Genomic DNA, 20,734 nt, shown 5'->3' with positions numbered 1-20,734 from the left:
TCAAGACAGTTGTTTTGTATTAAAATTTTACATTTTTTTCCTACTAACTAAGTATTTAAAACAAAAAATTTCAAGCAGTGTGTTTATTTAGGCGTGAAATACACCAAAGAGATTAAATCAAATGTTTTAATCTATTTAAATACACTATGCAAGAAAACAAGAAGTGAACAACGAAAATTAAGCATATTTGGACACTGAATTTGCGTTACTAAAAATCTCATTTTTTACTTTATTTAAAATTGGGTTTTTAACACCATATTGTCCCAAACAATAAGTTTTTGAGATTTTCACTTTACTGAAATATTTTGAAAACACTAATATTTATTAAAAATAATAAAAAACAAATACAACAAGTTTTGTAAAAACATTAAAGCACAACATTAGCTAATTGTAAAATTAGCACGATAGAAAAGGTTTGTTAATAAATTTCTTGAAAATTTTAATACATGCTTTTAACAAATGTTCGCATATTTGATTGACATTGTGGGTCTAATAGACAGGCAGAGAGATTTCTGATTTCAGAATCATTCACATAAACAAGCTGGGCAATGTGTGGAGCTTTCAACAGCTTCTTGGTTGCAATAATAGACTGCAAATAATGAATACATGAAATAAAGAAAGTCTAAAATAAGTTTTAATTATTTCGAATTTTTGGTGTATGTAGAAGTTATAATTTGTGCAATTTATTTGTAAACACTGAGTTAAGACAATAGCTGTTACCCAAGAACATGTATACCTGCAAAAGCAACAGCATTGAGACCTGTATGTTCAAATATGGGAGCGCTCTAATCATTTTGCTACGTTGTCGAATCATTCTTTGTGTTATAATATCATTACTAGATGACCGTTTTCTTATTTTTTTAATGATTCCTATTTGTTATTTTTATTGAATATTGTTGTTTTCAGATTTTTTTTAATGAATCCTGATTTCCTGTTTGTTCATTTTTAATGAACATTAATGTTTTTTAATTTTTTAATGAAAAACTTACCGGCAGTGCTGCAAAGCGCAAACTATTCATATGATTCATGACACTTCCCATGAGCTCTTCATGTGAAACAACTTCCGTGAAATACCCGATCTGATGAGCCTCAAATGCTGTGAGAATTTTGTTTCCAAGCAACAGAGAGTTCGCCTGAAATTTAATATTTTAAATAAGTTTTCTTATTCTACGAATTATCCCATTCTGAGTGGTAATAATGAATAGACACCTGCTGGAAAGAGGTGTACGAAACAGAACACCCATGTTATAATAACTGTTTTTAAACCGACACGCAGGGTAATGAGTAAAATACATGGTAACCTAGCGCATAAGCAGGCATCAGTGTTTGAAACAGAACACATATGTTATAATGACTGTCATTTCCCCGACATGCGAGAATAAACAAGTTTCATTCATTCATATAAATACCTGCTGTGCGCCAACAATAGTTGGGAGTAAATAAGAAGAACAACTATCAGGTGTTAACCCTTGTAGTGTGTAGGGCATTTGTATCGCAGCTTTGTTACTTGCCACAACCAGATCACATAACCCGAGTATTGAAGCACCCAAGCTTGCACAAGGACCTTGAACTGCGGCAATTATTGGTTTAGGAAACCGAATGAAAGAATCAATCATTCTCCTGCAACAAAAAAATTTTACAAATAATTTAATTTGATATTTTACATTTTTTTTTTAAATAAAATGTTTTGTAAACATTTACAAAGAATTATTTAATACTTTACATTTTTGGGCATAGACAAAATTAGGGTGTAATGTATGACATAAATAACCCTCAATATTTATGCGGCAATTATTGGTTTAGGAAACCGAATGAAAGAATCAATCATTCTCCTGCAACAAATAATTTTTACAAATTATTTAATTTGATATTTTACTCTTTTTTTTTAAATAAAATGTTTTGTAAACATTTACAAAGAATTATTTGATACTTTACATTTTTGGGCATAGAAAAAATTAGGGTGTAATGTATGACTTTATGACATAAATAACCCTCAATATTTAAATATAACAGGGCAATAGGAAAGTAAGTTTGTTGAACAACAAACCAAAGTGTCAATAACATTAATATCTTACAGTTTTTATTCAGATGTTTGCACTAAAATTCAATAAATTAAAAAAAAGATTGATTTCAAACAAATTTTTCCTTAGTTTTAATGTTCACAAAGCTTGACGTACCAATGTTTGACACTATTGATTTTCTGGATTTGAATTGGCACGATTTTAATTAGATTTACTTTAGTTGAATTTATTTTTCATGGTTTAAATTACTAATTTAAACCATGAAAAATAAATTTAAAATTACATCTACTATATTTAAATTTATTTTTCATGGTTTTAATTAAATTTACTATATTTGAATTTATTTTTCATGATTTATATTTATATTTCGCTATTACAATTTATTTTTCATAGTTTAAATTACATATACCTTAATGCATCAAGAACTTTCTGTGGATTTTCATGTTCCATCAAATCTTCCACATCGAGACCATAAGAAAATATACTTCCTTTTGCACAAAGCAAAACTGCTTTTGATAAATCATCCTCGGCTTTTCTAAGACAAGCAGTAATGTCTTCCATAACCTAAAAATTAAAGATCAAATTAAATCAATTAAAAAAGGTAAAATTAAAACCAGAAAAAAATCTGACTGTATTTCATTGGTTTAAATTACAATAAATTTATATCTTTATGAATACTTACCAATTTAAATCAATTAAAAAAAAAGGTAAAACTAAAACCAGAAAAAATTATGACTGTATTTCATTGTTTTAAATTACAATAAATTTATCTTTATGAATACTCGGAAAAAAGTCAAACCAATTAAAATAAATTACATAAAACAAACAGTTTTATCTTTATTTATAAATAAAATAAAAACATGTGTTAAGCACTTGTCCGTTACTATCAATTTAAATCAATTGGAAAGTGCTAAAACTCAAACCAGGAAAAATAATGAGATTTTTTGTTTTATGGGAAAAGGCCCCGAACAAATGACAGCAACTCGTTTATGGTATACCTATTTAAAAAAAAAAAAATAATAATATATATAATATATATGTATACATTTTTTTGTTTGATTTGGGTACAAATACAAATAGATTTTTTAGTTTTTTTTTTTTAAACAGTACGCTTCATTGCAATTAAAACATAGTAAAAATAAATTGCAAATTAATACAGTACCTCAAGTGTAATGAAATTTCTATATGGCTGCGTTTCTTCAGGAATATTTGTTGGGGCAGAATCTGACTCTTCATCATCAACCATTGAATTATTGAACTGTTTTGACTGGATACATATCTCAAAGTACTCTGAAATAAATTAAACAGGATTTTAAATTAAATTTTCAATGTGTAATTTTCTTATAAACTCGCATCTAGTATTATAGAATATAAATAAATAAATATTGTGATTTTTTAAATCCAAAGAACTTTACCACTACATTGAGTTCCAACAGCAGCAACATCACAGCTTAAAGAAGAAGTCACGTGCACTAATAACTTGGGAGGTTGGTAGTTTCCTGGGAAAAGTGTTTTAAAAAATTATTGTTTTTAGAAAAAAAACAAAAAAAACAAATATATATATATATTACAATTTAGTGTTTTTATAAAAAAAAATTTTTTAACTAAGAAATAAAAAGATTTGAAGATTAAATGAATTTTAAATAAATTTAATTTTCCGTCTCTAACTCTCTATTGCTCCCAGGTGCAGACAGACTTAATATTTTAATTAATCTTCTGTAACTCTAAATATTTTAAATTGCTATTCTAACAATTCAGCTTTTTTGTGTTTTTTTAAACAAAATATTTTCAAATAAAATTGACATATCAAAAAAATTGTTTAACAAAATAATTTACACATCAAATAAGTTACATATCAAAATAATTTGTTTTAAACACAAAAATAAAATATCAAATAAAACCAACCCCAGTTAATCTTTTTCTGTTGTCTGTAAGATCTTGTAACATGGTTATCGCCAAGAGAAGTTGTCCCATTTTCCAATTTATGAATATTCCGCTCTTGGCTTTTGTAAGAGCTATTTAAAATATTTACGACTTTACCTTTTTGGATTGTTTGAAGCTTGTTTCTTTTCATAATAGGTACAACAGTACCAAAGTGTTTAAATGTTCGGGGCTTGGATACAACGACACGCGTTTTTTTACCATGATAGATTTCCACATTATTTTCATTGCTCTCATCTTTGCGTGGTCTACCGGGTTTTCGCTTCAGAACCAAACTTTGCAAAACTGGTTTACCATTTCTTTCATTTGCTTTTGGAAAGGTGTAAGTTTCCTTCACAGGTTTGGTGTATTTTCTTTTCTTTGTTTTTTCAGTTACTCTTTTAGCTCTCAGGTTCCCATAATGTGTTGCTTTGTAGACCGAACTTTTAGCATCTAGCTTTGCTTTCCCTCGTCTTAACACTGCCAACCTCTTACTACTTAATCCTGGACTCCCATTTACTTTACCCAAACCATATTTTCTGTTGCCAACCTTTTTGGACGGTGATGCACGCTCTTTATATGAGCTTTGCTCTATCTCTTCAGGTGATGAAACTGGTTGATTCAAATCGGGATTTGAAGAAACATCTTCCTGGTCCGAGTCCTTAAATTTCTTCTCATTTTCAACATCAGCGAACTCATCGTTATTTTCTCGGGAGAGTTTTCGTTCACGCAACTCACTGAGAGTCATAAGTTCCTCAGAGTCGGAAGAATCGAGATTCTTTTCCTCCTCATCTGAGATGAGAGGTTCCTCGTCCTCAAGATCGGTATCCGTCGTATCAGAAGTGTTTTCATCCGAGATTTTCGATTCCTTGGCAAATTTTCTCACATGTGTTTTAATCATCGAAACGGGTGGGTGATTTTTCAATTTTTTTCCCGTTTACGTCAGCATTTTGAACACCTGGGATATTTTTTGAATTTTTTCCTGAGACATTCTCATCTTTCACAATAGAAAATATTTTTGATATCTTCATTAAAAAAGGGTCTGTGACATTTTCATCTAATTTCGGATATTTCTGGTCCCGCCTCTCGTTGCTTTCCCTTTTATTTTCACCCAAACTCAAGTCAACTTTATCATGAGAAGGAGAAATTTTAGATTTTATAGAACCTCTTGGCCTCCCCCTTTTTTTATTCTCATTTAAATTTTTTTTTTCATTCACTTTTTTATTTTCATTAAAAGAATCTTTGCGTGGCCGCCCTCTTTTTTTGGGAGTAGCTTCAGAAATGTCCTCATTCTCCAAAGGTTCTTTCACTGTAACATTTAACTGGCCAACTGCAGACAGATTGGGAGGACCTTGGTCTTCTGTACATTCAATATAAATTGTTGTGGCCACGCCCTCACTTTCTTTAGCAGGACTTTTTGCCATTTTCTGTTGAAAATATTTTGAATTTAATTTCTCTAAAATTTATATATATATATTTTTTTTTTTTGAGAGAGAATACAAGTTAAAAATATTAGTATGAATTTTATCAACAAATAGAATTTTTTAGGATTTTAAATGTCAAAATTAAAAATTTTGGTACAATTCACTAATCCCCAGATCTGTTCCCTCAGAATAAATTTTTCTTAAACCTTTTTTTAAACATTTTTCTAATTTTTTCAAGAGTAGAGAAATATTTATACCAATTTTTTTAAGGAAAAAATATTTTGTTTAAGTTTTTTTTTAGGTTTATTTAATGTATAAAAAATCATTTGTCACTTTTGTGTGTGCAATGAGTATTGTTATTTTTTTATATAGGTTTATTGTATATACATATATATATATATATACATTTAATATATATTTTGATAGAATAGCATGTACTATTATGTATTCGTATAGTAATAAATCATTATTATTCCATCTAATTTTTAATTTATTAAATAGTAATTTAATTTTCTTTAAAACAATGTTTTCCTCTTCTCTTTAATTTCTATTATTTAAGTAAAGAAAAAAGGAGCTGTAAATTTTAAATAAACAAAAATCAACACATTAAAAAATTTTTAAAATGCGATAAATTAAATACAAGCTAGAAACAGCGAAATTGGTTCATCACAACAATTTTTGTTTTCAGCAATAATTTTACAAAATTAGTAAAATATAACAACCTAACAATTTTAATATTTCTATGTAGTTTAATATTATTCTGTAAACAATAAAAAAAAAGTTTTTAATTTTACTCTGCTAAAAGTTAGTTTTGTTTCACTAATTTTAATTTCTAAAATTTAAACACGTTTTTACATAATTTTTTAAACACTTTTCGTACAATTTTTTTACCGAAAAATTTTACACAAATTTTGCGCCATATAAAATGTTAAAAGAATGCCAAAAAAATAACAAATTTGGTAAAAATGTTTAACAATTTTACAGCATATTTTGTCATGCATAAGAATAACTGAATGCAAAACTTACCTTGGTTAAAATGGAACTACCTTATGCGCCGTGTCGAGCAATTATAAAAACAAATAGAAGTACTTGTGATAGGATTTATAAAATGGGCACGTAAGTGCGTTGAAAATGTTTTTTGTTTTAATAAAAAACCTTTCTGGTTCTCATCACTCAAAAATAAACGTTTCATTGTGATATTTTGATGTTCATTTAAATTAGATATTAAAATTATAAAAACTGAAAAGAAAAATAACGTAATAATTTACGGTGGACGCTACATTAATTTTAATTTAGTGTTTAAATTCAGTTTGTTATTTTATTTGTAATTTACAGCTAGTACAAGTCTGTTCTATTTTTACTAAACTTTTTGCACATTATTGATTTACCAAATATTCAAATTTTTGAAGTTGCTAATTTCGTTTTAATGCATTTTTCTATTAATTGCGCTTTATTTACAGCTACAGCTAGTACACATTTGTCCTATTTTTTGTTAATTTTTTGCCCATTATTGAATCACCAAATAGTCTTTTATTGTGATTGCCATTTTTTTATAATTTTTTATATGACTTGCAATTTGGAGACGATCACTCCAACAACAGCGGAATCCACTGAATACACGAAGTGCAAATATTTGCTTCCAAACGCGTTCGGTTTGTTTTACAATGCATTATCCTTGTTGGAGATATGTCAACATTATACTGTTTGCATGCATACAGTACGGACGGTGCAGATCAGATTATTGCACATCCATATCGTTCTATGCTGACAGCGCTTTCAGTGTAGCCTATAGTTATATTTCAATTTGTTGAATGGCAAGGTCTCTTAAACTTAAAGCATTCTTCTTGTATGTTATTTATTTTTGTTTATAATGTATTTTTTAAATAGACTTTTATTTTTTTTTAATTTTTTATTAAATAAGATTTAAAATAAACGTCATAGATTCTTAAAGCAATCTATGTTAATACGGCATGGTTCGTAGGGGTATCGGTTAAGTAAATACAGCTAAGAGTAGGCTAGGCTATAAGCACTCATAATGTTTTTGCTTGGTTTTGGAGTACTGAATACCTCAAAATCTTTGTATAGTATTAAATATAACAATAACTTCATTCTATATCAATATTATATTAACCTTTGTATTTGTCTTTTTGATTATGGTAGCAAAAATTAAGAAATATTTTAAACGAAAAGGCAGGATCAAACAGAAGAGTAGTTGTTAAGCTCGCGGTCATTCCACATAGTAGGGTGGGGAAAATGGCACACTCTACTGTTTAATTTTCTCGCCTTATTTGGTAATAAACATTTAAAGAATTATAAAACCGTATGCTCACGACTCCCATAGACCGTTGTTAATTGTTTAAAACACGATCAGGATATTTGGATATTATGTGCTAAATGTGCCCCATCTTCCCCAGCCCTCTAATGTAATCATATTAATAACTTTATTTGTCTCTTTAAAGGGACAGGATATAGCGATAAAACAACAGTAGTTAAAACACGTTTAATATAAAACAAGGTTATATAGTGTTAAGGGTAAAATAAACTCCGCTAAGTATAATCATGGAAGTGGATGAGATTCGATTGAACGAAGCGGATGCTAACGACAACAATAACGAAGATGACTCAAAACCAGCACAGACAGATGAAGTTAAACTATTAAGGAAGATTGGACTCGCTGGAGGGATCAGTATTATCGTGGGTGGGATATTTACTAATATGTTTCGAGGCTGATAGATTCGTTACTGTGTAACCTATGAGACAGAACTTTGGTACAACTTATTTGTTCTATCTTTTAAAAAACAATTGCAAATATCAAGTGAAAAAAATAACGAAAAGCAGGGGATTCAACAGCGAAACGGCAGTCGTTAAAACACGCTATATGCGTATCAACATGTGACTGTTTAACCCAACATACACTAAACTTACATTGAGTTGTTAATATTTAATTAAAAAACAAATTACTATGGAATTGGAAAAGTGTGCGCAAACTACAAGCGGTTCAACGGGGCGAAAATTAAATTTAGTGTAGTTGCAATACGAGGCAATAGGGGACAATATATTATGCTATTTGTTAAAAAAAATGAAGGTTTTTAAAAAAATTTATTATGTATAGTACTGTGGGGTTAGATGAGACACCTTTAGCTCATAATATCCAAATATCCTGATCGTGTTTTAAACAGTTAAAAACGGTCAATGCGAGTCGTGAGGATACGGTTTTATAATTCTTTGAATGTTCTTTGTTTACTCATAAATGGGACGAGAAAATAAAATAAAAACGTGTCCCATCTTCCCCACCCTACTATATACGATTGGGTGTATTGCGTGGAAAGTATACGAGCTTTCTTTCCCGCTCGTTTGTTTTTAACGGCGTCTAGGTAACTTGGTAATCACATACGTCATTGTGAACACAAGATAACAATGTCATGAAATATGTACAACGGCAAAGATAACGTTACCAGAATGGTAGACCTATGAATGCTATAACACACTATATTATACCTATATTAAAAACGAAATCACCTCTTCTGTAAAACAAGTCATGTTACCCATACATGTAGTAAACACCGACAGTTCTTGCCAATTGCCTTTACAAAGTTATCTTGTACCTTTACAAGAGAGCCGGGCTGTAATTAATTGGCACCAATGATTAATGAATACGCAGATGGATTTGATTTATATCTGTATAGCGATGCATTTTGCAAGACTACAAAACAAGATACTCTATGTATATATATTTTTTATGACTAAAACGTCTCCCAATGAGTCTGACCATAGCAAATTAAACACGTGAAAACGCAGTGACGTGTATGGGGAATTTGACGTCACTCTTCCATGACGTATCAAGATTCTGGCATCAGAAGGTAGAAATTAAATTCATTTGATATTTATTTTGCAACAGTAACAGTACGAAGGAATTCGGCAAAACAAAATAAAAGTAGAGCATTTTTGTAGATGCTTCTGAAAAATAGAAACAGGATTAAAATACCTTCATAGTTCATGTGGCTGGCGTTGGTGGAAAGCCACTACGGCACGACAAGCCCCCAGCCAATGGTAGTGGGTTTCTACTCTGGTGAGAAACCCTTGCGAGATGTTACTGTCCACGCAGGTTAAAGAAACCCCATAGACAAAAACAGTACAACGAATGCACAGATTATGCGCAAGATGTGACAAAAATAGTAAAATTGCAAAAGTGCGGGAGAAAACAAAAAACGTGCGACACACATAACATCAGCCATACAAAAATGGGACAATAATACAAAAGGGCAATTACCGCGACAAAATCATTGAAACATAATCAAAAAAACTATAGTTCAAATCCTGAAGGATAATCATCTGCAGTGTACACCATATTAAATGTCCGACCGCAAGGAGTCGAAGCCAAAACGGTTGCGCATGTTCCAATCAAAAAGTAAGCCGCCATGTTGGTACCGCGATACTCTCGTCGTATCTTCACACAACATAATATCGTCCGGATGTTACGCACCGCATCGACCGTTACGAAACTGCGCCAGGTTGTTACGGAACTGTATTGACAGTGATCTAAAACTGAGCGTAGCATCACTGTGCCGGTAGTGACCTAAATATCTAGCGTAGCATCACTGGCGGCGACGTCCATGCAACTACCTGACCGTTTAAGTAACGCAATCAAAACTGACGTAACCGCACCGAACGCAGGGTCATGACAATGCTCTGACCCACCGAACCGACGTCGTAGCGAAATTGTGACCTGGCCATCGTCCCAATCACGCTACATGACGTTTTAATATAACGTTAGTCACGTGGGAAAGTTTACGTTACATTATATTAAATGGGTTACTATTCCATTCGTTTGCATATTATACAGCGTGTTAACATTACTAGAGTATTTGTGTACCAACATAGCGTTCTCACCAAACGATTGGGACGATACAGAATCGCTGAAGGATTCGACCTTTGTAGACGAAGTACCCAACAGAGTGTACAACAACAAAATCCGATCCAGCAAGATGTTCGCCATAGTTTCATTGCATATATTTCAGTGACATGTAAAATGCACTATAGTAGTGACTGACTAAAAATAGCTGGCAACATTAGGTCCAGCAGAATAAGAATACAGCAGCGCAGACAAGACACACATACAACACACAACTCATACTTATAATACTCAAACCTCAAACCGTGTACCCTTTATTGGCGTCTTCGTTTTCTCCTGTAAAAATAGTAAAGTTACGTCACAGACACAGTTATACGTAATAGTTACGTAACAGGCAGGCAATTGAGCAATTCCACATTTAAATTTATTCTAAAGTTATCGTTTGTTACCAAATACTAAAAATAATATACAATACCTTGCGCTTTTCTTCGGCAGCTTTATTCGCTGACTTTTTTTCTGTAAAAATATAATTGGGTATTATCAGTTTGTATATTATTACGTCATAATTACCTTCATTCTTTTTTCGCGTCATGGTCCGCTTGATCCTCTATGACGTCACATACCATGTTCTGCAAATTCTTAACTTTAAATCTCTATTTAACGGAAAACAAGTTTGTGACAAAACAATGAACTTACGAAGTGGGTTCTTCTTTTGCATCATCACCACTTCGTGACGTCACATCACCAATCTTTCTAGAAAACAACTTATGTACGTAATAAAGCCAATTGTGATTTATACTTAACCAATTCTTTGATCTTCTTGCTTCGCGCCCATTGCGCAAATATAATTAGAATATACAAGTAATGTGCCTTTTTTCGACGCGACGCAAAACGCGCATGGGGCCCCATGAAAAAAACGCCGCAAAACGAAAGTGTAGCACAGTCGCATATTGTTCAGCTATGACGTATTCAGCTATGACGTCTTCAGCTATGACGCTATGACGCGAGCGCGCGGTAAAGAGCGAACTGTCAGCGATTGTGACAGTTTGTGACGTAACATAACGCGGCGATTGTAAACCATTGCGCGTGACGTCGCGAGTGACGTAATAAAGAACCGTGCGGATTCTTGAAACAGAACGCGTTAATTGTAGTAATAAACGCAAGGCACAAAGCTTGCAGAATGCCAGTATGGTATATAACTTTGTAATAATATTACTGTATAATATAAAGGCATATTAGCAAATATAGTATGACATAATATAATACTAATGTAATGAAATAATACTTAACTCAAGTCTTGCAAGAAAACTTCTTAAAACCTTCCATCTTGTAACCTGGTGTGGAAACAACTTCATCTAAACTGAAACGTGGTAGCTTTGTAGATGAGGCGTTTTATTACGGAGCAATCAACGCGGGCGTAATCAGCTGGTGCGAGGCGCCGGTCACGGGAGCAATCTGACCAATCAGCTTCAAGGATTGGATGGCGGGCTGATTATGACGTCAGTTCAACATTGTGACGTAACAAACTAACTTCACACTGATTCGGGATTTTGAAGTTAAAGCGTGAATTAAGCTTTAACATTGTTTCTCTTCCATAAGAGTGAGGTCTAATACGGCGAGAAATGAACCTCAGGGCCACCAGTTATTCATCTAATCTCAGCGTCACGAAGTTATTTAGACTATTTGTTACTTTTTCAAGTTATATCGCTCAAACAAAATCAGATGGGTTAGTTTTACAAGGACCATAATACGATTGTTATGTTTTATACACCGAGTTCCCGCTTACGAGTTGTTAACACGCATGCAGCTTTGTGAGTTATTGTTTTTTTTTTTTTTTTTTTTTGAGTGTATAGCTTGTTCTATATACTTTTGTTACCAGGCATATATACTTGTTTTTTAATCTTCTTGCAAAAATTTTCCTGACCGACGTTTTGATGTCCTGTTCAAGTCGTCTTTATCAAGATGAATGACACTCGATGATAGATGCATCCATCTTACCCCCATAGTATTGTACATATTTTCATGTCATTTCACCTTGATGGAGACGCCCTGAATAAAACGTTGAAACGTCGGTCAGCAAAATTCTCGGAGGAACCAAAATACGAGTATATATATAGTTTGGACACTTTGTCAAACGAGACTTTTTTAATTTTCTTTTTACGGAGCCACATGCATTTAATGATAACCAGAAAAATAATGTTAAATAAATAAAAACCCATTTTATATTACAGGCAGTATGATCGGATCCGGTATCTTTATTTCACCCACTGGTATCCTGAAGATGAGCGGAGGCAGCATCGGCGTGAGTCTTATCATCTGGGTATTCTGTGGTATCCTGACCATCCTGGCAGCTTTGTGCTTATGCGAACTCGGCATGATGTTTCCTGAGTCAGGAGGGATCAATACTTACCTTATGAAAACTTACGGTTCAGGGTTGGCGTTCCTTCACGCTTGGAGTTATTGCTTATTCATTATACCCGGAAGTACGTTTAGTTTTGTACAGTCTTTTATATATAGTTGGGTGGCGAAAGATGGGACACCTTTTCGTTTAACTTTCTTGTCCCATTTTGTAGTAAACAAAGAACATTCAAAGGAATATAAAACTGCATCCTTGCGACTTCCATAAAGACCGTACCAGAAAGAACATATATGTTTTTAACAGATTTTGAAACTTGCCCCAAGCCAATATACGTTTCAAATTTACGTTTTAGTAATATACAAGACATGTTACACCTTTTGCCACAAATAGTATAGTACAGTGGGGTAAAATGGGACACTGTTAGCACATACTATCAAAAAATTCTGATCGTGTTTTAATAATAACGGTCTTTTATATTTCAGAGGGGGCCGTTCAAGGTCTGGCACTTGGTGAATATATATCCCGTCCGTTCTACCCCTCATGCGATCCACCTCAATCTATTATTCAGTTGATAGCCGTTGCCGCTACTCTGTTCATCGTCGTTGTAAATTGCTACAGCGTCAAGATAGCGGCCGGGCTGGGTATTTTCTTTACGTTTTCAAAGGTGACAGTTCTCATTATAATGGCGGGTAAGACAACAATGTATTTTCAATTTAAACGTGTACGCTCATTCATTTATTCATAAATTTCACTCGTAAATTTATTCACATAGTAGGGGGAAGATAAAACACCATTCTATTTCATTTTCTCGTCTCATTTGGTAGTAAACGAGAAAACATTCAAAGAATTATAAAACCATATCCTCACGAATTCTACAGAACGTTGTTAATTGTTTAAAACACGATCAGGATATTTAGATTATATGTGTTAAAGGTGTCCCATCTTACACTGCAGTTGCTATACATTCATTCACTCATATATTTAATAAAACATTGCTGGCCATGGCTATACACCATAAAATCCTAAACAGTATAAAGCTAATAAACTTGTGTATTTTGTAACCTTATTTTTATATCCCATTCATGTACACTATAGTTACTGGTAATTATTAACGCCGGCTTTACATAAAAAGACAGTTTTATGATTGTTACGAGTAAATATGAATTATGTAATGAGCATTCTGGACCACAAAATAAATATTTATGCAGAGTTCAATGTACGTCATGCAGTATGTAATTAAAAGCATGTGTCTAACCTCTATGCATGCATATAGTAGGGTGGGGGAAGATGGGACACCTTTTAATTCTATTTTCTCGTCCCATTTGATTGTGGACAAAGAACACGTATAGTAGGATGGGGAAGACGGGACATCTTCGGCGCATAATATGCAAATCCTGATCGTGTTTTAAACAACTAACAACAGTCTATGGGAGTCGTGATGATACAGTTTTATAATTCTTTGAATGTTTTTTGTACACCACCAAAGGAGACAAGAAAATGGAATAAAAAGGTGTCCCGTCTTCCCCCACCCTGCTATATTGTGGGCGTTTGTCAGTTGTTTTGCTCTGTGCAGAAAAATAAGTGACATTCTAGTATTACACCACATGCATCCTATACAGTTTCTTCATTCGTATACGTCGCTAACGACTCAACAATCGCCGACGAAAACTTCAGCAACGCATTCGATATTTCAAACCCTGTGTACGGTACAGTGGCAACAGTCGGTGTAGCTGAAATCAGCCTTGCAATTTACCAGGTTTCTTGATAAATACTCATGTTACGCAAAAAGTCTTTTTTTTCCAAAGGTTTACATACCATTCCAGTGGCACTAGACCAGTGCTCTTCAACCAGTGTGCACGGTGCATCCTAGGGTGCATCAAAATATGCCAGGGGTGCACCAGTGCAAAAGGGTATACAAGGGTGCATCACAAACTTCAACAATTTTTCAGCAATAATATTCAGTTTTGAACATTTTTAACCAGTTTAGCCACTTTTCTACAGTTTTTTATATGAATTCTATATCTTGCATCACTGGGAATTGCGAAACATCATTAGTTTTTTGTTTAAACATACAGGGGTGCATGAGTTTGTCGCAACAACTTTAGGGGTTCACCAACCCAAAAAAGGTTGAAGAGCACTGCACTAGACTATACTAGAGTGATGGGTTAGAATCCTATAGAACCCGCCTACAAGGAATAGAACAACTATAGGCACTATTAGCGGGTATTTATTTTGGTACATGGTGCCACCATAGCGTAATATGCTCCACGTTTACATTATAGAGTACTCTGGGGTAAGATGGGACACCTTTAGCACATAATATCTATATATCCGGATCGTGTTTTAAACAATTAACAACGGTTTTTGGGAGCCCTAAGGCTACGGTTTTATAATTATTTGAACGTTCTTTGTTTACTTCTAAATAGGACGAGAAAATAGAATGTTAAGGTGTCCTATCTTTCCCCACCTAACTATACAGTGCTAAACATGGGAGCTTGGTTTAACTTTCGGTTTTGTCTTATAATTCAAAGTGAATAATTGTGAATTTAAACTTACAGGGTCTATTTCCGTACGCCGGATTCATAAACCTCAACGTTATAACTGAAGAACTGAGACGTCCTGAACGCAATCTACCTTTCTCCATCATATTTGGCGTTTCCTTCGTACTTGGGGTGTACGTAATCGCAAACTGCGCATATTTCTCAGGTATGTATAAGAAATCAGGTTTACATCAACAAAAAGATCCCCAAAAACTGGTCACCCGCAAAGTTACATACGTGGCAACTCGTAAGCGCGCACGAGGTGCATGAAACAGAACACCCGTGTTATAACTATACTGTCGCTGTTCCGCCAAGCGAGGATAAATAAGTTTAATTCATTCATTATTTGACCTGTACCAACTGCCAATCCTGCCCTAAATCCCAGGTCTTTGACAAGAACCTCACCCATATAAAATAGAATACCAAAGATTAGATTCCTTACTTATAAAAAAGAACACTTTATTCCTGTTATTACAGTGCTAACGCCAACTGAGATGATACAATCAGTTTCTGTCGCTGTAACCCTTGCTGACCGTACAATAACTTCATGGGCGTGGATTGTACCAGTCGGCGTTTCGCTTTCAGTTATTGGTAACATGAATAACTCCTCACTTGCTAATGGACGAATTGCGTTTGTGGCTGGCCAGAGAGGATTGCTGCCACAGGTACTTTATAACGTCACTGAAGACTTTATTTACGAAACAAAGGGTTTGTTATGAGCCTTTTTATATCCCCTACCACGCCAGTTGCTTTTTCAAAAAGCAATCAAAAATGTTTTAGAACATCACATTTTATAGGAACATTTTAACTAACAAGTTATATTATAGTAGGGTGGGGGAGATGGGACACCTTTTATTCTATTTTCTTGAACTATTTGGTAGTAAACAAAAAAAAACATTCAAACAACTATAAAACCGTATCTTCACGCCTTCAAAGACTGCTGTTAATTATTTAAAACACGATCAGGATATTTGGATATTATGTACTAAAGGTGTCTCGTCTCCCCCCACCCTATACTATGTATGTGCATAAGTAGGTACTACAGAAATTGCTTATCTCATATAAAACATATAATTTTCCAGATTCTCTCAATGATACAAGTTACATTCCTAACCCCAACACCAGCACTTTATCTCAATCTAACTTTGATAATCATTTTCCTTTTTCCTTCCAATATTGACTCGTTAATACAGGTAGGCTATATAGATAAATTAATGTAACTTATTTATCCTTACATGGCGGGGCAACGACAGTCGTTATAACACGGGTGTTCTGTTCTATACACCTCGTGCCCGCTTACGGGTTACCACTTATGTAACTTATTCATCCTCGCATGGCGGGCCAAAGACAATCGTTTTGACATGGGTGTTTTGTTTCATACACCTCATTCCCGCTTTCCAGGTATACCACAAATGTAACTATGTGATTGTTTTTCTGTTATGGCTGACAACTTGGACAACCCATTAGTTAGTATAATGATTTAAGTAATGTCCGTTAAGTGTCTTGCCAAAAACACATGCTCAATGGTAGCAGCATCAAGCATTGAACCCGTAATCCTATTAAGATTCAGTCGTCTAACAACGGAGCCAACAACGCATGAATTTTAAGTCGCGGACGCCGGCGCGCGTCTTACAAACCACGTTAATTGCAATTTACTTTTCTACGTTTCTTGTGCTTCGTCTGGCCTTGCTTACGTCCTTTTAGTTCATTTCAATGTTGGCTCTGTAGCTGTAAGGTTCTTATACTTTGGTTGTTAGTCGTTTTAATTTTATTCTAACCGTTTTCGTTTCTATTTAAATGGGAATGGAGGGCTAACTATAACATTAAAAGAATTATAAAACCGTATCCTCACGACTCTCCTATAGACGGTTGTTAATTGTTTAAAACACGATCAGGATATTTGGTTACTATGCGCTAAAGGTGTCCTATCTTCACCCACTATACTATATTTAAAAACAATATCCGCTTCTTTTATGAGATCTAAAAAGTTTTAAACTTGTCGTTGTCATGTTTACCACAGGGCACGCAGTTTATGGAATGGTTCTTCATTGGGCTGTCAGCGCTTGGGCTGATTATTTGTCGTTGGACAAAGAAGGATATGGAACGCCCTTTCAAGGTAAAAGTATATAGTAGGGTACCAAATGGGAGGAGAAAATATAATAAAAAGGTGTCCCATCTTCCCCCATCCCACTGTACATCAAACACACACAACTGACTATTTTTTTATACATTACAGGTCCCGATAATAATCCCTATAGCGGTGACGTTGATCTCCGCTTTCCTGGTAATCACCCCGCTTGTATTCGATCCGGATCCTTTTATATTATACGCCACCCTATTCACACTCGGTGGTCTCCTGTTTTATTTTCCATTGGTTTTCTTCAACCTCAAGATCCCTTACGTTGACCACCTAACTATATTCCTCCAAGAACTAATGAACGTTTGCCCCTCCGGTGCTACCGTTGCTGACGACAGCTATGAAGGCAAAACTAAAGAAACGAAGGAAGAGAACACCGTGCTTTGATCTGAGAACCAGGGCTATGATTTACGATGTTGAAATTCTTGATTTGAAACCATATTTTTCTTGATTTGAACGTGTAAAAGGTATACATTTCTGAACAAAAATCAGGGCTGAATTATACGTTTAAATGATGAAGATATTACACCGTATTTTAAACATGTAGAACTATGTCTAGATTTGTAAGACCAGGGATTTATAACAAGAGTTAATTGAATGTAATCGGAGTTGAATTGTTTCGAAAGTTATTTGAAATATAGAAGATAAAGCAAGTTACAGAGATAAAGATAAAGCAAGTCGCGAAGATAAAGCAAGTTACAGAACATTACATAAACCCAGCTAAGCGTATTGAACAAGTTTATGCAAAGTAATACGCGATTAAAACCACGGCCAAGAATCCAATGCAAGCCATGATAACTTTAAGCTCGTTTATCACTCGCTTTGCGATCGGGTTTTCCTCCATCATTTCATCGTATACGGAGGCGCCCTTGTTTTTATGAGGGAATGGGAAATTTGGAACCTCAACGCTTAAAAACTTGCATAGAGGTTCCCATCCTTGCTTCAAGTCGTACACTAAAAGCTTGTCCTTCGGTGCTTTCTGGGGATAAAGGTAGTTAAAGTGTTGACGTTTGGTGGGTTGAATTATTTCATATAGATCTTTAAAGCGTGAAGACGTATAGTAGGATGGGGAAAGGTGGGACACCTTTCATTATATTTTCTTGTCCCATCTAGTAGTGAACAAAGAATATTCAAAAACTTATAAAGCCGTATCCCAACGACTCCAATACATAGATCGTTGTTAACTGTTCAAAACACGATCAGAATGTTTAAATGTTATGTGCTAAAGGTGATAGAACGGGTTCATGGGCCAACTGAGGCATAAATCGCCCTCAGTAATACCTTACTGTAAAACATTCGTATAGAGACCAGTACAATAGGGTGGGAAAGATGGGAAACCTTTAACACAATATATCTAAACATATTGATCGTGTTTTAAACAATTAACAACGGTCTCATGGGAGTCGTGAGGAAACGGTTTTTATAATTCTTTGAATGTTCTTTGTTTACTACCAAATTGGACGAAAAAACAATGGAAAAGGTGTCTCATTCCCACCCACTGTACTATATATATTTATGTGTATATACATATAAAACCAAACATAGAATAGATATAACGACTTAAGAAACTGTGTACCTACTTGCATAACATACAAGTTATGGCGTCTGTATCTCATCAATGAAAGCATCTTATTGGTTTGACGTTGATGGAAACGATGTGGAAACGGTTGGCCCAACAAGGCTATTCCTGGTGTTAAAGTTTTGTTAAAAAAAAGATAAAAAATCAAACATGATTATTAAATATATGAGTATGTATATGTACTTTGGGGTTAGGTACATATATATGACTTCATATATAGTTTATTAGGCAGCACATACGAAATGACAAACTTTTATAAGCTACAGGACTAAATAAGCTTTTTCTTGCAAAATGTGCAGGTTTCGTGAATAAGACTATATGTCATGAGATGCCAATAACGCGGTACTCTATACGTTGGCGGGGTCTTACTTAAATTGTTTGAGAATGTGTAATATTTTCGTCCAGATGGAGTGAGGAGCTGTAACAATTTATACATAAAGTTCTCATTGAACGATCGCATCTGGTTCTCTAAACTTGTGTACCATTCATTCTCCTCACGTGTGGTGAATACAATCTGCATGAAGTAGTGTTTTAAGGATCGTTTATTTCAAGATGATGGAATGGTTCGATTAGTATTAACCTTTATAGTGTGAGATATAGTAGGATGGGGGAAGATGGGACACCTTTTTATAGCACATAATATCCAAATATCCTGATTGTGTTTTAAACAATTAACAATGGTCTACGGGAGTCGTGAAGATACGGTTTCATAATTCTTTGAATTTTCTTTGTTTACTACTAAATAGGACGAGAAAATAGAATGAAAAGGTGTCCCATCTCCCCCCACCCTACTAACAGCAGTTATTCGTGTATTCGTCTGTATTTATCCTCGTTTGACGGAGCAACGACAGTCGTTATAACACGAGTTATAGCAAGCCGTATCCTCACGACTCCTGTAGAGCCGTTAACACGATCGGGATATTTGGATATTATGTGCTAAAGGTGTCCCATTTTACCCACAGTCCTAAAATTACGTAAGCCAACCACAAACCTTAGCATCGGGAAACGCTTGGTGTATTTCTTCCCAATACAAACAAGCGGGCATATCTGTGACGGAATCAACGTCTTCAAACATCCTTTTAAAATCCTCAACTGAACCATCGTTGGTCAATATACGGTTCCAGTCATCCCCATGGAACCAAAAACTTTCCAAGTAGTCGTAGTTCTTCAGCCCCAGTAGTTTAAAGGCAGCTGACATTGTCTTGGTGCCGGTTTTAGAAAACCCAGCCATAATTACCTTCATTGTTAAAGGTGCCTATATTCCTATAATGGTTGATAACTGTAGAGCAAAGATTTAGAAATATTTTAAACGAAAGGACGAGATATGGCGACAAAACAACAGTTATTAAAACACGTTTACAGTCATGTATTAGAGCTATAATAGCAGACGTGATCATGTTTCACGTCAGCTGTCTAACCCTGTTGATCTTACATTCTGCCTCCTGCAAATGTTTACAAAACTTTTCTCTGCAATCAAGACGTGTTTTGCCTCCAGCGCTTTGGATAAAGTGGCGCCATACGTAAAAGAGGGCGCAAATTCTCACTTATTTTCGTCTTTTGCGAAGCACGTACCTGCTCACGTATTTTTGTCTAGAGTAACTTATGTGAATCTGACGTAATATTTATTATAAACACAACTCGCTTCTTAAAAATGAATAAATATATTGTTTTAACACCGCGTTCACACATCATCAAGGGTGGGGAAGATGGAACACCTTTTTGTTCTATTTTTACGTCTTATTTGATAATAAGCAAAGAACATTCAAAGAATTTTAAAGCCGTATCTTCATGAATCCCATAGACCGTTAGTAATTGTTTAAAACACGATATAGTAACATAGGATATTATAGTGGGGTGGGGGGAGATGGGACACCTCTGGCACGAAATATATAAATATCCTGA

General features: G+C 34.3%; 3 protein-coding genes and 2 long non-coding RNA genes across 9 annotated transcripts; 1 reads left to right on the top strand and 4 right to left on the bottom strand.

Moving 5' to 3' along the window:
• Nucleotides 1–68: 68 nt before the first annotated feature.
• Nucleotides 69–6,478, bottom strand: LOC100185155. Of its 3 annotated transcripts, none has more exons than XM_009862860.2 (8): nt 6,392–6,478; nt 3,927–5,368; nt 3,437–3,520; nt 3,184–3,311; nt 2,431–2,585; nt 1,410–1,620; nt 990–1,133; nt 69–589 (listed from the first exon to the last, which is right to left on the bottom strand). In XM_009862860.2, the coding sequence occupies exons 2-8, from the start codon at nt 4,840–4,842 to the stop codon at nt 440–442; spliced, it is 1,788 nt and encodes a 595-aa protein (XP_009861162.1). In that variant the 5' UTR covers nt 4,843–5,368; nt 6,392–6,478; the 3' UTR covers nt 69–439. The 3 variants fall into 3 exon arrangements, with proteins under 3 accessions (XP_009861162.1, XP_002121486.2, XP_026693900.1); XM_002121450.3 differs by having other exon boundaries at nt 4,062–5,368; XM_026838099.1 differs by lacking the exons at nt 69–589; nt 990–1,133; nt 1,410–1,620 and adding an exon at nt 1,752–1,832.
• Nucleotides 6,479–7,831: 1,353 nt separating this feature from the next.
• LOC100187524 (b(0,+)-type amino acid transporter 1-like) lies at nt 7,832–17,741 on the top strand. Of its 3 annotated transcripts, none has more exons than XM_002121091.4 (9): nt 7,832–8,063; nt 12,449–12,700; nt 13,059–13,265; nt 14,196–14,332; nt 15,135–15,282; nt 15,594–15,781; nt 16,199–16,309; nt 17,137–17,232; nt 17,353–17,741. In XM_002121091.4, exons 1-9 carry the CDS (start codon nt 7,925–7,927, stop codon nt 17,638–17,640), a joined length of 1,566 nt encoding a protein of 521 aa, XP_002121127.1. In that variant the 5' UTR covers nt 7,832–7,924; the 3' UTR covers nt 17,641–17,741. The 3 variants fall into 3 exon arrangements, with proteins under 3 accessions (XP_002121127.1, XP_018670807.1, XP_009861161.1); XM_018815262.2 differs by lacking the exon at nt 7,832–8,063 and adding an exon at nt 11,845–11,943; XM_009862859.3 differs by lacking the exon at nt 7,832–8,063 and adding an exon at nt 11,853–12,028.
• Nucleotides 10,503–10,731, bottom strand: LOC113474948. The gene is made up of 2 exons (XR_003396663.1): nt 10,693–10,731; nt 10,503–10,553 (listed from the first exon to the last, which is right to left on the bottom strand). It is a non-coding gene; the product is annotated as an uncharacterized LOC113474948 (long non-coding RNA).
• On the bottom strand, nt 10,788–11,316 carry LOC113474947. Its single transcript, XR_003396662.1, has 2 exons — nt 10,914–11,316; nt 10,788–10,846 (listed from the first exon to the last, which is right to left on the bottom strand). It is a non-coding gene; the product is annotated as an uncharacterized LOC113474947 (long non-coding RNA).
• Nucleotides 17,661–20,119, bottom strand: LOC100178776. The gene is made up of 4 exons (XM_002119610.4): nt 19,824–20,119; nt 19,202–19,346; nt 18,834–18,940; nt 17,661–18,232 (listed from the first exon to the last, which is right to left on the bottom strand). Exons 1-4 carry the CDS (start codon nt 20,073–20,075, stop codon nt 17,993–17,995), a joined length of 744 nt encoding a protein of 247 aa, XP_002119646.1. The 5' UTR covers nt 20,076–20,119; the 3' UTR covers nt 17,661–17,992.
• Nucleotides 20,120–20,734: the final 615 nt, after the last annotated feature.

This window comes from Ciona intestinalis, unplaced genomic scaffold (assembly GCF_000224145.3).
Source record: "Ciona intestinalis unplaced genomic scaffold, KH HT000054.2, whole genome shotgun sequence".
Taxonomy (NCBI): domain Eukaryota; kingdom Metazoa; phylum Chordata; class Ascidiacea; order Phlebobranchia; family Cionidae; genus Ciona; species Ciona intestinalis.
The sequence above is the reverse complement of the archived record's forward strand: the minus strand, read 5'-3'. Positions and strand labels throughout refer to the sequence as shown.